The following is a 12,113-nucleotide window of genomic DNA, read 5'->3' as shown; positions in this document are numbered from 1 at the left end:
TACAGAATGTAACTTTGGGCCGCACTAAATGCACAGCCATAATAGAAAATGTTATAGCTAAAGTGGAAGTAGAGGAAATAATAGAAGATATAATGAAAGTACCATTCTCTGTATTAATGGATGGAAGCACAGACCATACAGCACACAAGAGCATGTGTGTCATGGTGAAGTATTTCTCCCCTAGAATTAAAAAATCCATCATAGCTTTGCTGGAGCTTGTACCATTGGATGCCAGGGACTGCTCTGCAGCCAAACAATATGAAGCACTCATGAAATGTTTTGAGGTATATGTCAATTACATTGTGACATAAGTCTTTAATTAAACCGCCGTGCTATAACAAAATTATGTTTCTTATATTTTTCAGGATAAAGGGATCCCGAAGAGAAACATTGTTGGATTAGGTGTTGACAACGAAAATACAATGACCGGGGAGCACAATTCGGTGTGGTCGCGACTGCGTGCGGATGTCCCCCATGCCATGCTTATGGGATGCAACTGTCACTCAGCAGCAAGCTCGGCCCAAGTTGCTTGCGGGAAAATGCCACCTCACCTTGACGAGCTCATTTCACGAGTAACCAACTACATTGGAGGTGGGTGGGATGGTTTATAGTGTATTGCAACTTGTACTTCCCTGACGGTTTGGTCAAGCGGTCGCAATCGCAGGGGACTCGTTTCTGTTTTTAAAGCAACATCATTTCTTTTGTTTTAGGTAGTGCTAAGCGGCAGGCAGGCCTAGAGGAATTCCAGGAGTATTTTAATGCAGAGAAGCATAAACTACTGAAACTTTGCACAACCAGGTGGCTCTGCCGCCATCAGTGTGTCGTGCGTATGTTGGAGCAGTGGGACGTGCTGATTCACTTTTTCACGGCCGCTTCATTCGATGAGGCCTCATTGCCACAAAACAGAAAGAGACCTGCTACTGAGATTATGAATGACTTAAAGAACCCATTCAACAGGGCCTACTTCCTTTTCATTGAGTACAGTTTGAACTTTTTCAATCAGTTCAACGCCCTTTTCCAATCAAAGAGCGTTATGATTCACAAGTTAAGGGACAAGTCAATCGAACTCCTGAAGGATGTGTGTCAAAATTATCTAATGCCAGAGAATGTGGAGCGCATTCTGACAACAAAGATAGATGACCCCCGAGCATACTTGCCTTTGGACGAGGTCTACATGGGTCCTAAATGTGAAAAGTTCATGAAGGAACTTCCACAGTACAAAGATGGCTTCAAGGTGGTGCGACAAAAATGTCTTGATTTCTATGTAGCTGCAGCAAAGGACATTGCAAGCAGATTGCCACCCTTGAACGATATGCAATTTCATGAAATGAAATTTGTGGATCCAAACGTTGCTTTGTCCAGCGCGTCTCGAAGAGAAATACGAGACCTCGGGCTGCTAGTTGCAAGATTCAAAGATATCTTACAGCTCGATGAAGAAGCACTTGCTTTTGAGTGGCGTACAATGCCCAACGCAATCCCAGAAGCCGAGAAAAAGCGCCTCATGGAAATGCAGCCCGATGAAGCTTGGGCCGATATCGGTGAAATGAAGACTCTATCGGACGAGGTGAGACGCAGATTTTTCTTTCCCCGTAAGCTTACTCCCCGCTGCCGCGCTTCGCGTTCGACACGACTGACTTGTCTGTCTCCTTTTGTTTCAGCTACGGTTTCCACAGCTCTCCAAGCTTGCTCGCTGCGTGCTCTCCCTGCCCCACGCGAACAGCGACTGTGAAAGAGTATTTGCAATTGTCACTGATGTGCGGTGCAAGAAAAGAAACAGGATTGGTTCAGCTTGCATGAATGCTATCTCTGTGTCTCGGTGCGCTTTCAAAGCCAAAGGAATCGACTGCACATGTTTTGAAGTCACCAAAAAACACTTGGAACTTCACAACCAAGAAATGTATCCTCACATATCTAAGTCTTAATTCTAAGTCATAAGTGCCATGATAAGTGCCATGATAAGTGCCATTATTATTCAAACTTTAAGTTCCTTCTTTGATGTTTATATTATTTATGATTTGGGGAATGACCCAAAATTTGTGTTATTTTGTTTAGGTTGCACTATTTCATTTGTTTTTATGTTTTGATTATGACCAAGCAATAATAATTGAAGCTATTTGTGCACTATTGTCTTTTTCAACCTTTTCTTGCCGCCCTACATTTGAATAACCGCGCCGTACACGCTGATACAGTTGCCAACACAGCCACATCCGACGAAAAAGCTAGTAATTAGTTAGTTTTTCATGTGTTTAAGTGAGCACGGGAATGATTGAGAGGTGAAGGAACGTTTTAAAGTAATAACAGGCATTATTTGGGCGTAAAAACAATAAAAACGGCAAAATGGGAAATTTCTCGCAAAAATGGGAAATTTTGGGCCGTCGCGTGGGAAATCTCTCTTGGCGGACTTGGCAACACTGCTTTGAGTCCAGTCGATTCGTTAACGGACAGCTCCAAGTGAGGGGCACATTGTCTTGTCATCGGATATTAGGGGTATCTGAGATATTATGTTGTGTTCATTTTCATCTACGAAATAATGAATATGGCTCCCGAAGCTCTTCTGAAGAAGTTAGACAGTGGCGATGTTTCTAACATTTTTACCGAAGTGAAGGTACAATGGGACCCTAACCCACGATTTTTGGGATTGCTTGTTATTGACTCCTAATTTAAACCATTTATTTTACTTTTTAGGCTGCTGTGAAGGGGCGAGGCTGCTCTGGAATGGCACATCGACTCATGTGTCGAATCTCCAATTTAACTGTCATGAAAAGAAATGGCAATTCTGAACCTATTCTCTCCAAAAATGATGAAATCGTGCAACTTGCACTATATTGCGCCCAATCCATTTTATCTGACACTGCTGCTGAAGTTAAAATTGATTCGAATCCTCGAACAGTACAGTCAATTTTAACTATTCTCTGCAGGTTTCAGAAAAGTGTAAGCAACTTCTTAGATTTTCTTAACATCAGTCATTTATTTTTCTTGATTGTCACCCTTTTATATTTCAGAACGACATTCACTCTGCGGTGAAAATACTGAATGTGTTTTTACCAATTCTAGAGAAAATGTCTTCTTCTTTTTCTCGTGTCGATATGAAGAAGATGGACCAGTGCGTTGTCATTCTGTACAACTTGTTGATTTCTGTAAACGACAGTGTGTATAAAGAAGGACACATGAGTGAATTGTCCCCACTAAATCTGTGGGATCTCATGCTACGAGTCAGTTCTCTTGCTAAATATTGTGATCTCATATATATCCTGTATTTAATGGGAAGTATGACCTATAAGTATGAAAAGCTGCATGTGAATAATGCTAAACAAATTTCTACCTTTATAAGAGCTATGTCAGGAAAGCTCTCACTGTTTTCTGAAACAAACCATGTAAAGGTTGCTGATCGGGGTGGTGACAACGACAAGGTCTTCTCAAAACTTGTACCATCGCTGATACGGCTCATGACAGTAGATTTGAAAGCAGGCAACACAGCAAATGCACATTGTACTCTATTAGATATGTCCAAATTTGTTGCATCATGCTTTGATGATAATTCTTATCACATGAAATGCTTCAAAGTGATTTCAAGACTTTTTAATATTTTCCACTTCTCAACCAACCTCCCGCCTGAAGAAAGTACCTTCATCAGTGAGATGCAGGCTTTGATAGAAATATTGAAAAATGAAAAAGTACCAATGCGGTCGTCATTTACATGGGTTGTACATTTTGGTGGTTGTCTCTTTTCATCTATGGACCAGCTAACCAAATCAATAGACTTAAAAAAAATTTTCAGCCTTGCAGTACTTTCTTCCATTGGTCAGTTTGCACATTATTTATCTGAGGTAAGAAAGGAGCCAAAGTCATATACATGTTTTGATTATCTTATTTTGAACTGATTTCATTTAACATATTTTTCTTTTCTGTTTCAGTCGCTTCTGTCATTTTGCCACTCATCTTGTACTGCGGAAGATGGAAGTGTGTGCCCATATACAGGCGATTCAGTTCTAGCATTTAAAAGTCTCAAAAAATTTGTTTCACTTTGCTTTGATTGTAAGAAGGATGTGGAGGAATGGTCAGAAGTCTTACCTCTGGTGAAAGATAGCTGTGATAATCTGGAACTAATTATAACCAAGGCATCAGAAGGGAAGTGTGTTAAGGAGCAATTACTTAAAGCCTCATTGTGTAAGTACGCTTATCCTTAATTTCAATCTCATTAAAGGTGTTTACCTGTTTCGTAACCTTGGTATTTGTTGTTTTAGGTGATTTGTATTACAATTTAGGACTCACATGCTTTTCTACAAGTAATTGGAAATATGGTTTAACATTCTTAGAGTGGCTCACAAGATATTTGTTTACAGTTGATAAAGAAATCACCATGACAAATGCCCAAAGACTGGTAAAGATCGGCTCATTGTCCCAAAATGTTTTAGTATTGAAACTAATTTTCACAACTGAATAACATTTTAATTAGTACTGATTGGTCTTAATGTTATTGTTTGTTTCCTTCCATAGTCTTCCATTCTGTTAAGGCTTTCGGTTTGTTATGAAAACTTGACTTTCACAAATCAGGCCAAAGTGGCCCTAGTGTTGGGTGTGATTTTACAATTTAAGTACAATGTTTCTCAACGTACATTTTTGCAAGACAAATGGGTCCTGCTTCAGAATGGAAATAGTGATGTAAGTACACTCCTTGAATATCTAATAAATTTTCATTTTGGGAGCAAAATTCTGCTATGTGAACAAGTTACTCAATTTTATTTTGATATTTCAGAGTAGAACAGCAGACAAATTACTCTCAGACAAAACTCTTCTTAAATCTATCTACCCACAATTTACATTTTATAAACATCTGGTTCCTAAGTTAATGCTTTGGGAACTTTCTTGTTATGCAGCCAACAGGTAAAATAACTCTTGGATGCTTGAGCGCACTAAAGCTGTCTTCTTCAATTTGTATTCAATGCCTTACATTGTTCTCCATGTTTCTCACCAAACTAATACTACTTTACTGTTTTCCATTCAGGATGAAAACAACTGATGTCATTCTAAATGCATGGGCAACTCTCAAGGAATCCAAACCATCAGCGCTGCAATTATTAGAAGGATCTGCTCTTGCGTCACAGGCTTTATTTTATACTAATGATTTTGTTAGCTGGTGTGACATATTGTCAGCATCTACTTCCTTGTGGTTTAGTCAAGTAGGTTGGGCTGCTTTAAACAAAATCTCCTAAAGGCAAATTAATAGAATTATTGCTGATTTTTTTTGAATTCCTAGGTGAAGCCTGATCAACAAGCTGTAGCATTTTGTGCAATGGGGGCTCACTATCATACCAAGTTTTTGAATATGGCTCAAAAACACTTTGATGAAAACTTTGTGAGTTGCTTGAAATTCTGAGGTACTGTATACATTTATAATAATGTTATTATTATTATTATTATTATTATTTGTTGATTTCCAGACCAAAGTAAATGATGTCAAAGCTTACTGTACAAATCCTGCATCTGTTAGGAAACCACAGGATGTGTGTGACCCAGCTGATTTTTGTCAAGTTCGAAGCAGTTTTCCTAATCTGAACCTTCACAGAGAACAGAAGCTCATGGATTTATTAGAGGAAGCAGTGAATTTCTGGAATAGTTCCCTTGAAAATGTAATTTTAATCAGTGATTTGGCCTTAAATCAGTGCCTGTGCACCTAACCACTTCTACAATATGTGATAATTTTTCAACAGGGTTTGAGTGTCACAGACTACACTTCCAGCCCAATTGTTGCAGCAAGTGGTGATTACTTGCTCAATATTGCATTCCTGTATTGTTTGTGGGGCCATAATTCTGCAGCTGCTAAAACTTTCCAAGTCTGTTGTACATTTGCAAGAAAAATGTCTTTGGATGACTTATTGATTCAAGGTTTGAGTTTTTGATGATGTTGTTTGATATTCTTCTGTTACTTTCAATCTAATTATTTACTCAATTCTGTTTCAGCTTTGTCAGGTTTGATGAGTACTATTGAAGTCAGTAAAGAGTGTATTTTAGAAGCTGAAAACGTTTTGGAAAATTTAAAAGATCATCCCAAAATAAGTTACTTTAATAAAGTCTACTGCACAAGTAGAGCATTCCAGGCACTAAGGACTGGTTCCTTCTCAGAAGGTTCTAAGGCATTAGAGAATATTATCGGTTGTGTTCCCACACCATCTACTCAATGGTGCTATGCCTTTGCTAAGACTTTGGAGGCATCTTATCAATTTCTCCCCTCATCAAAGCATCCTAGTTCTCATCGTAGTTCTAAAAAGGGTGGAAGTGATTTAGTTCTTAGTGGTTTACGCTGCATCTTACAGAATATTCAGGATAGGAGACTTTCGCAATCACCTGTAACTTTTGCTGCTGTGGTCCATCATGCACTCTGTTCTTCATTGTGGATTGGTAGATATTATCTACATCGACACATGCCTAGAGAAGCAAGATGCTACCTAGCAGCTGAATTAGTTCTTGCTCTCAAGCTGGGACTTGCAACAAGGTGTGTGGCAATAATGCTTTCTTTTCATCAGTTTTTTTTTTTAAACTCTCAATTTACTGGTGTGATAAATTTTCCAGAGCCGCAGAATTTATTTGTCAACTGGCTTTGGTAGACTTATTGACTGAAAATGTAGATGAAGCTGTGGCAAAGGTATCAGATCTGAAATGTATTTTAGATGATAAATACATTCCTTCTGAAGATAATGATAGTGTAAGGAATATTTTTTTTTTTTTGCTTACCTCAAATAAAATTTTGGGAATTTAATAACTTTAATAATCTGCTTTCTTTTCTTTTTCAGGGTGACAGTACTTTTCAATTGGATGAGGCAATTTCTCCAAACAAACTACTGCCGGATCCCAAACATACTGATACTCTTGGGTGCAGTCCTGCTCTAGAAAAGAATGAAAATTTTGAAATCCCTACTTCTAAACATAGTTTATCTTGCAAGTGTTACATGTGCAGTAATGTCTCTGTTCAGATTGTGTGGTTGATGTTTGGCCGCATACAAGCTAAGATTTATGCACTTCGCTTTTTTGTACACGAGTCTCATGCAACTTACAAACAAATTGTAAGATCTTGTGCCTTGCCTCTCCTTTGCATGTTTATTGGTCTTATTGACATGTAATCTAGTTTTTGCTCTTAATTTTTCAGTTTAAATCTGCTGATTTGACTGTCAAAAGGCTTTGTGCAAATGCACTATCACAAGGAGCCTTTTTACAGCAGCACCAGCTGACATCAGCTTTAATTGGTGCAAAACTTGATTTTGTTGATATGCTTGTTATGTATGGGAAGGACAAAGATGCTCATAGAGAAAATGAGCGTATTTTTAGTCTACTAAATAATTTGTTCACTGATGAAAATAACCTGACAGTGGACACAAAGGAGCAGCGAATCTGCATCACTGAGATTTCAGAACAGGCTAAAGAAAAGGCCAAGTGTAAGTAGACAAGCTACTAAGTAATACATTTATGCCTGAGACATGCCTTTTGTCAACTGACTTAACATTTTATTTGTATTTTTCAGCTCCACGAGTTCTTAAGACGACACCTAAAGCTAACATAAGTCCAAGAACCTCACCACACATTTTCATTGATAAGACCCCTGAGGCAAAGGAGCTTCCCATCACACCGGTTGGGCCAGGAAAGAGAAGACCACCATTACAACAACTAATTAAAGCTCCCAATCATCATTTGAAGCCATTAACTGATAAGCAGTTCTATTCTCCAAAAGTCTCTAGAGATCTTGAAAATCTCATTGGTAGTGATGATGATAGTGATATTTTTGTCACTGTGCCTTCAAAGGAAAATGTTTCGCATACTCCCCACAGACTGGAGAAGGCATCTTGTAACAAACAAGACTTTATTGAGGAGGCTTCTGTCTCCAGTTGTCTTCCTGGCGGTCAGGAAACACAAGCAGATGGTATCAAGAATGTCCAAGCCAAGAAGTTATCAAAAGTAGTACAATCATCGAAGTCAAAGGCTGTGAGTGATGAAACTTTTATTGTAAGTGAAAAGTCTTCATCTTTAAAGCAGCCTACCAAATCATTACCTGTTGCGAAACCTCCACCATCTGAACGTAGGACTTCCAAAACATTGCCAACTGCTGAGAAATCTTCTCGAAGGGTACCTGCCTCAGTTCCCAAGGTGAGGGCTTCAGGAACTGACCGTGTGCCACCTAGTAAGGAAATCAAAGTATCTGTGAAAGAAACTACCAAAAAAACTGAAACCAGTGCTAGATCATTGCCACCTAGGGGCAACATTAAATGCATGAAGACATCAACGTCAGAAGCAAAGGAAGGAAATTCAAATGGTACGGATCGCATAAAGTTGAGTAAAGCATTTACAGATGTTTCAGAGGGGAATGCACGCCAAACCCGGCAACGAAAGCATTTATAGTTGTTTGTCTAAAATGTTTCATTTTTCTAAAGTTAATTGATGGCTTTTTATGATGAAAGACTGTTTTTTACTTATATATTGTGTGTGTTGTCTTGGTATTTTTAAAATGAAAAATTGTAATTTCAAGAAATCAATTTTTAAGTGGTTTAGTTACATTTCTCTTTATAAAAAATAAATGAATGATTCTCATAAGCTTTATTGCAAGTTTTATTTAGCATACACACAAGGGAAAACTAAGTTGGCTTAAAGTACATAATGCCTATTGTAGCAGTTGCCACGAAAGGCGATCAATTCAGACTTGGGAGGAACACCATGATCTTACCGACTGAAGCCGTAAGTGAACATAAGACGCCGTTAAAACTTTAATGAGACGACACACATGGTTGGAGCTCCTTGCACAAACTTTCAAATGGTTGTCAAGCTGAGGAAATAGATTTCTCTGACGGTCTAACACAGACTTCAACACAGCTATGCACACACTTTGGATTAAAGCGTTCTCTCTTCGGGAGAAAACATCATACTTCATGTCAGGTGATGCAACTCTCAGTCCTATTTTTAAATGGTAATCAGCCAGCACACACACTTCCACAACACCTTGGGATGGATAAACAAATCCGCCACATGTCTTTCGTAATAGGACTAAAGTTGGGTTGTCTTGAACATATGACATCTGAAGACCTTCGATGCACTGGTTGCACTGGAGTACATCTGCAACTCTCTTCACAGTGTGAACTAAAACTAGTTGAGAAGCTCTAAATCGCTGCAGCTCATTTTGGAGAAGGATGGGGTAAAAAGTGAGGGATTGAGGTAGAGATGGAGTGTTCTCAGGTTTAAAGACGGGACGGTTTATTTCCAGTCCACTCTTCCGAGCATTGGCTACGTCCTGGCTATCCAACCACCAATAGCTCTCTACTCTCACAATATTATCTGACAAAGACAACCCTTCTTCTTGTAGCAATAAAGCATAGGTGTTGGCGAACTTGATGGCAGAGGGACGATCTTCCCAGTTGAGTCTGCACCGGATCGCCAAAATCAACAGTTCCAGACCATTCATATTTAGTTCAGCAATTGAATTTAAAGGCACTTTCTTCACCAGCTCCAATAGAGTCAGCAGATTCATATAAAAGCAAACAAATGGTGCTTTGCAATTGGTTGCAAATATGCCCTGACCTGTCCTATCTCTTAAAACAAACAAATAGTTTAAACAGTCAACAATGGTCCTTTTCCATTCAGGAGTCACTTCTTTGTTCAAAGGACCACAGTCAAAAATTTGTAGTAGTTTAGTGATTGTTCTGATAAACAACACAGTTGACTCACTTCCAGAAAACTGGGGCAGCTGTAGGGATTTACCACAACACTCAATTGAATTGGCAACATCCTCAGTAAATAATTGGGAAATCAATCTTTTTCGCATTAAACTCTTATCCCAGTACCATGTAGCTGTTTGATCAAGTTGTTCTGAGCTTCCTGCCTGAGTTTCTTGAACTTTAACCAACTCAGTAAAATATTTCCAGCTTATGGCGCCACCTCTCTCATCTACCATGAGACCCACTGATGCCCAAGTGTGCCTCAAAAGGTCGACAATACTATGTGGATCAAAAAGCACATGAACATTAACAAGACCATCCGCTGGGTGAGGAAATGCAGTATTAGGACTAGGCAATTCCTCAAAGGAAATGCCCAGGCTTTCAACTGTTTGCCTGCTGCTCACACTTGCGTCAATGACAACAGCCACAACCATACTGCCCATGTTATAGACTCTCCACAAACATTCTAATAGTACATTTGCTCTCTCTTCAGGTGATAGAGTATCAATTAAAAAGTACGCCAAAGGAATTTTCCATTTCTTTTTACCATCCATGGGTACAAGCATGAAGAAAAGAGCACTTTGAGCAAGTGGTAAATTTTCACTATAGTTCTGTACTTCTAGATCACCTGTGGTTCCATAATCAATGTGGCCCCTTATTTCAGTTTCATCACACGAAGAGGTTGCGAAAAGGTCATACTCTCCCATGATTACGCATGTATTTAAATATGTATGCTCAGTTTTCTGTACTTCATCCTTCAGCATGAGGAAAGCTTCACTGCTCCAGCCAGGTAGTCCAAGGCCCATATTGTACCAGGTTCTTGATATGGATGGAGTTGGCATTGGTAAGTAATACAGTTCTTTAATCATGTGATAGGCTTCAACAGAATAAAATAGTAAAGTCTTGGCGAAAGCTTTCATTAGAGGCGACACTTCCCCCTCTTCTTTCGATGCTTTTCGGTCATGTACTAGAGGTTCGTTGAGAGAATGACCTAAGAGCGCTCTTATGACACTGATGGCTCTACTTGTAAGGAGGTCTTGAGTCTCAAGATACATAACGACCTCTGCAAGGGTATTGGGGGTTATTTTTGATGCAGGTTCTGACTTCTTCTTCTTTGCCTCTGCCTCAGTAATTGATGTAGAGCCCATAGAGGCTTTTTTGTTTTCACAGGCTTTAGCCATTTTCTCAATGGTTCTCATATTTTTCCTCTTTATTACTTTAATCTTTTTCTTCATTACCATCCTTTCTTTGAATAAATTATTGTATTGCTCGATTAAATCTTCTCTTGAGGCATTTTTATCAATTGTAAGTTGCTTAATAAGATGAGCGTATTTCACTCCAGTTTGTGAGGCAGCTCCTTCAGCATTAGTTGAAATTTCTACCACATCCAAGTCTTCACAATCAATGACATCATCTGTGACCTGCCATATCTATCTGCAGTGTTAGATGATGTCTTGATTGTTGTTTGAACAAATAAATGTGGTAAAATTTAAAAATACCTGAAGAGCTGCTCACAAACTGGAGTGAAATACCTCATCTTATTAGAACAACTTACAATTGATAAATGCCTCAAGAGAAGATTTAATCGAGCTTACAATAATTTATTCAAATAAAGTTTGGTAATGAATACATAAGATTAAAGTAATAATCAGGAAAAATATGAGAACCATTGAGAAATGGCTAAAGCCTGTGAAAACAAAAAGCCTCTATGGGCTCTACATCAATTACTGAGGCAGAGGCAAGAAGAAGAAGTCCAGAACCTGCATCAAAAATAACCCCCAATACCCTTGCAGAGGTCGTTAGTATCTTGAGACTCAAGACCTCCTTACAGTAGAGCCTCAGTGCCATAAGAGCGCTCTTAGTGCATTCTCTCAACGAACCTCTAGTACATGACCGAAAAGCATCGAAGAAGAGGGGGAAGTGTCCGCCTCTAATGAAAGCTTTCGCCAAGACTTTACTATTTTATTCTGTTGAAGCCTATCACATGATTAAAGAACTGTATTACTTACCATGCCAACTCCATCCATATCAAGAACCTGGTACAATATGGCCTTGGACTACCTGGCTGGAGCAGTGAAGCTTTCCTCATGCTGAAGGATGAAGTACAGAAAACTGAGCATACATATTTAAATACATGCGTAATCATGGGAGAGTAGACCTTTTCGCAACCTCTTCGTGTGATGAAACTGAAATAAGGGGCCACATTGATTATGGAACCACAGGTGATCTAGAAGTACAGAACTATAGTGAAAATTACCACTTGCTCAAAGTGCTCTTTTCTTCATGCTTGTACCCATGGATGGTAAAAAGAAATGGAAATTCCTTTGGCGTACTTTTTAATTGATACTCTATCACTGAAGAGAGAGCAAATGTACTATTAGAATGTTGTGGAGAGTCTATAACATGGGCAGTATGGTT

General features: G+C 38.9%; 3 protein-coding genes across 3 annotated transcripts; 2 read left to right on the top strand and 1 right to left on the bottom strand.

Annotated features, from left to right (window-relative positions):
* Positions 1-36: 36 nt before the first annotated feature.
* On the top strand, positions 37-2,079 carry LOC117649413. The gene is made up of 4 exons (XM_034392194.1): positions 37-284; positions 366-591; positions 711-1,564; positions 1,659-2,079. The coding sequence occupies exons 1-4, from the start codon at positions 93-95 to the stop codon at positions 1,920-1,922; spliced, it is 1,536 nt and encodes a 511-aa protein (XP_034248085.1). The 5' UTR covers positions 37-92; the 3' UTR covers positions 1,923-2,079.
* Positions 2,080-2,420: 341 nt separating this feature from the next.
* LOC117649270 lies at positions 2,421-8,524 on the top strand. The gene is made up of 16 exons (XM_034391874.1): positions 2,421-2,605; positions 2,686-2,931; positions 3,003-3,827; positions 3,915-4,167; positions 4,245-4,381; positions 4,498-4,662; positions 4,757-4,884; positions 5,006-5,180; positions 5,258-5,356; positions 5,442-5,630; positions 5,712-5,886; positions 5,962-6,493; positions 6,571-6,703; positions 6,792-7,061; positions 7,145-7,430; positions 7,517-8,524. Exons 1-16 carry the CDS (start codon positions 2,531-2,533, stop codon positions 8,386-8,388), a joined length of 4,560 nt encoding a protein of 1,519 aa, XP_034247765.1. The 5' UTR covers positions 2,421-2,530; the 3' UTR covers positions 8,389-8,524.
* Positions 8,525-8,680: 156 nt separating this feature from the next.
* Positions 8,681-11,722, bottom strand: LOC117649908. The gene is made up of 2 exons (XM_034393093.1): positions 11,705-11,722; positions 8,681-11,125 (listed from the first exon to the last, which is right to left on the bottom strand). Exons 1-2 carry the CDS (start codon positions 11,720-11,722, stop codon positions 8,681-8,683), a joined length of 2,463 nt encoding a protein of 820 aa, XP_034248984.1.
* Positions 11,723-12,113: the final 391 nt, after the last annotated feature.

This window comes from Thrips palmi, unplaced genomic scaffold (genome assembly GCF_012932325.1).
Source record: "Thrips palmi isolate BJ-2018 unplaced genomic scaffold, TpBJ-2018v1 HiC_scaffold_4, whole genome shotgun sequence".
Classification (NCBI taxonomy): Eukaryota; Metazoa; Arthropoda; class Insecta; order Thysanoptera; family Thripidae; genus Thrips; species Thrips palmi.
Note: the sequence above shows the minus strand (reverse complement) of the source record. Positions and strands in the feature narration are given on the sequence as shown.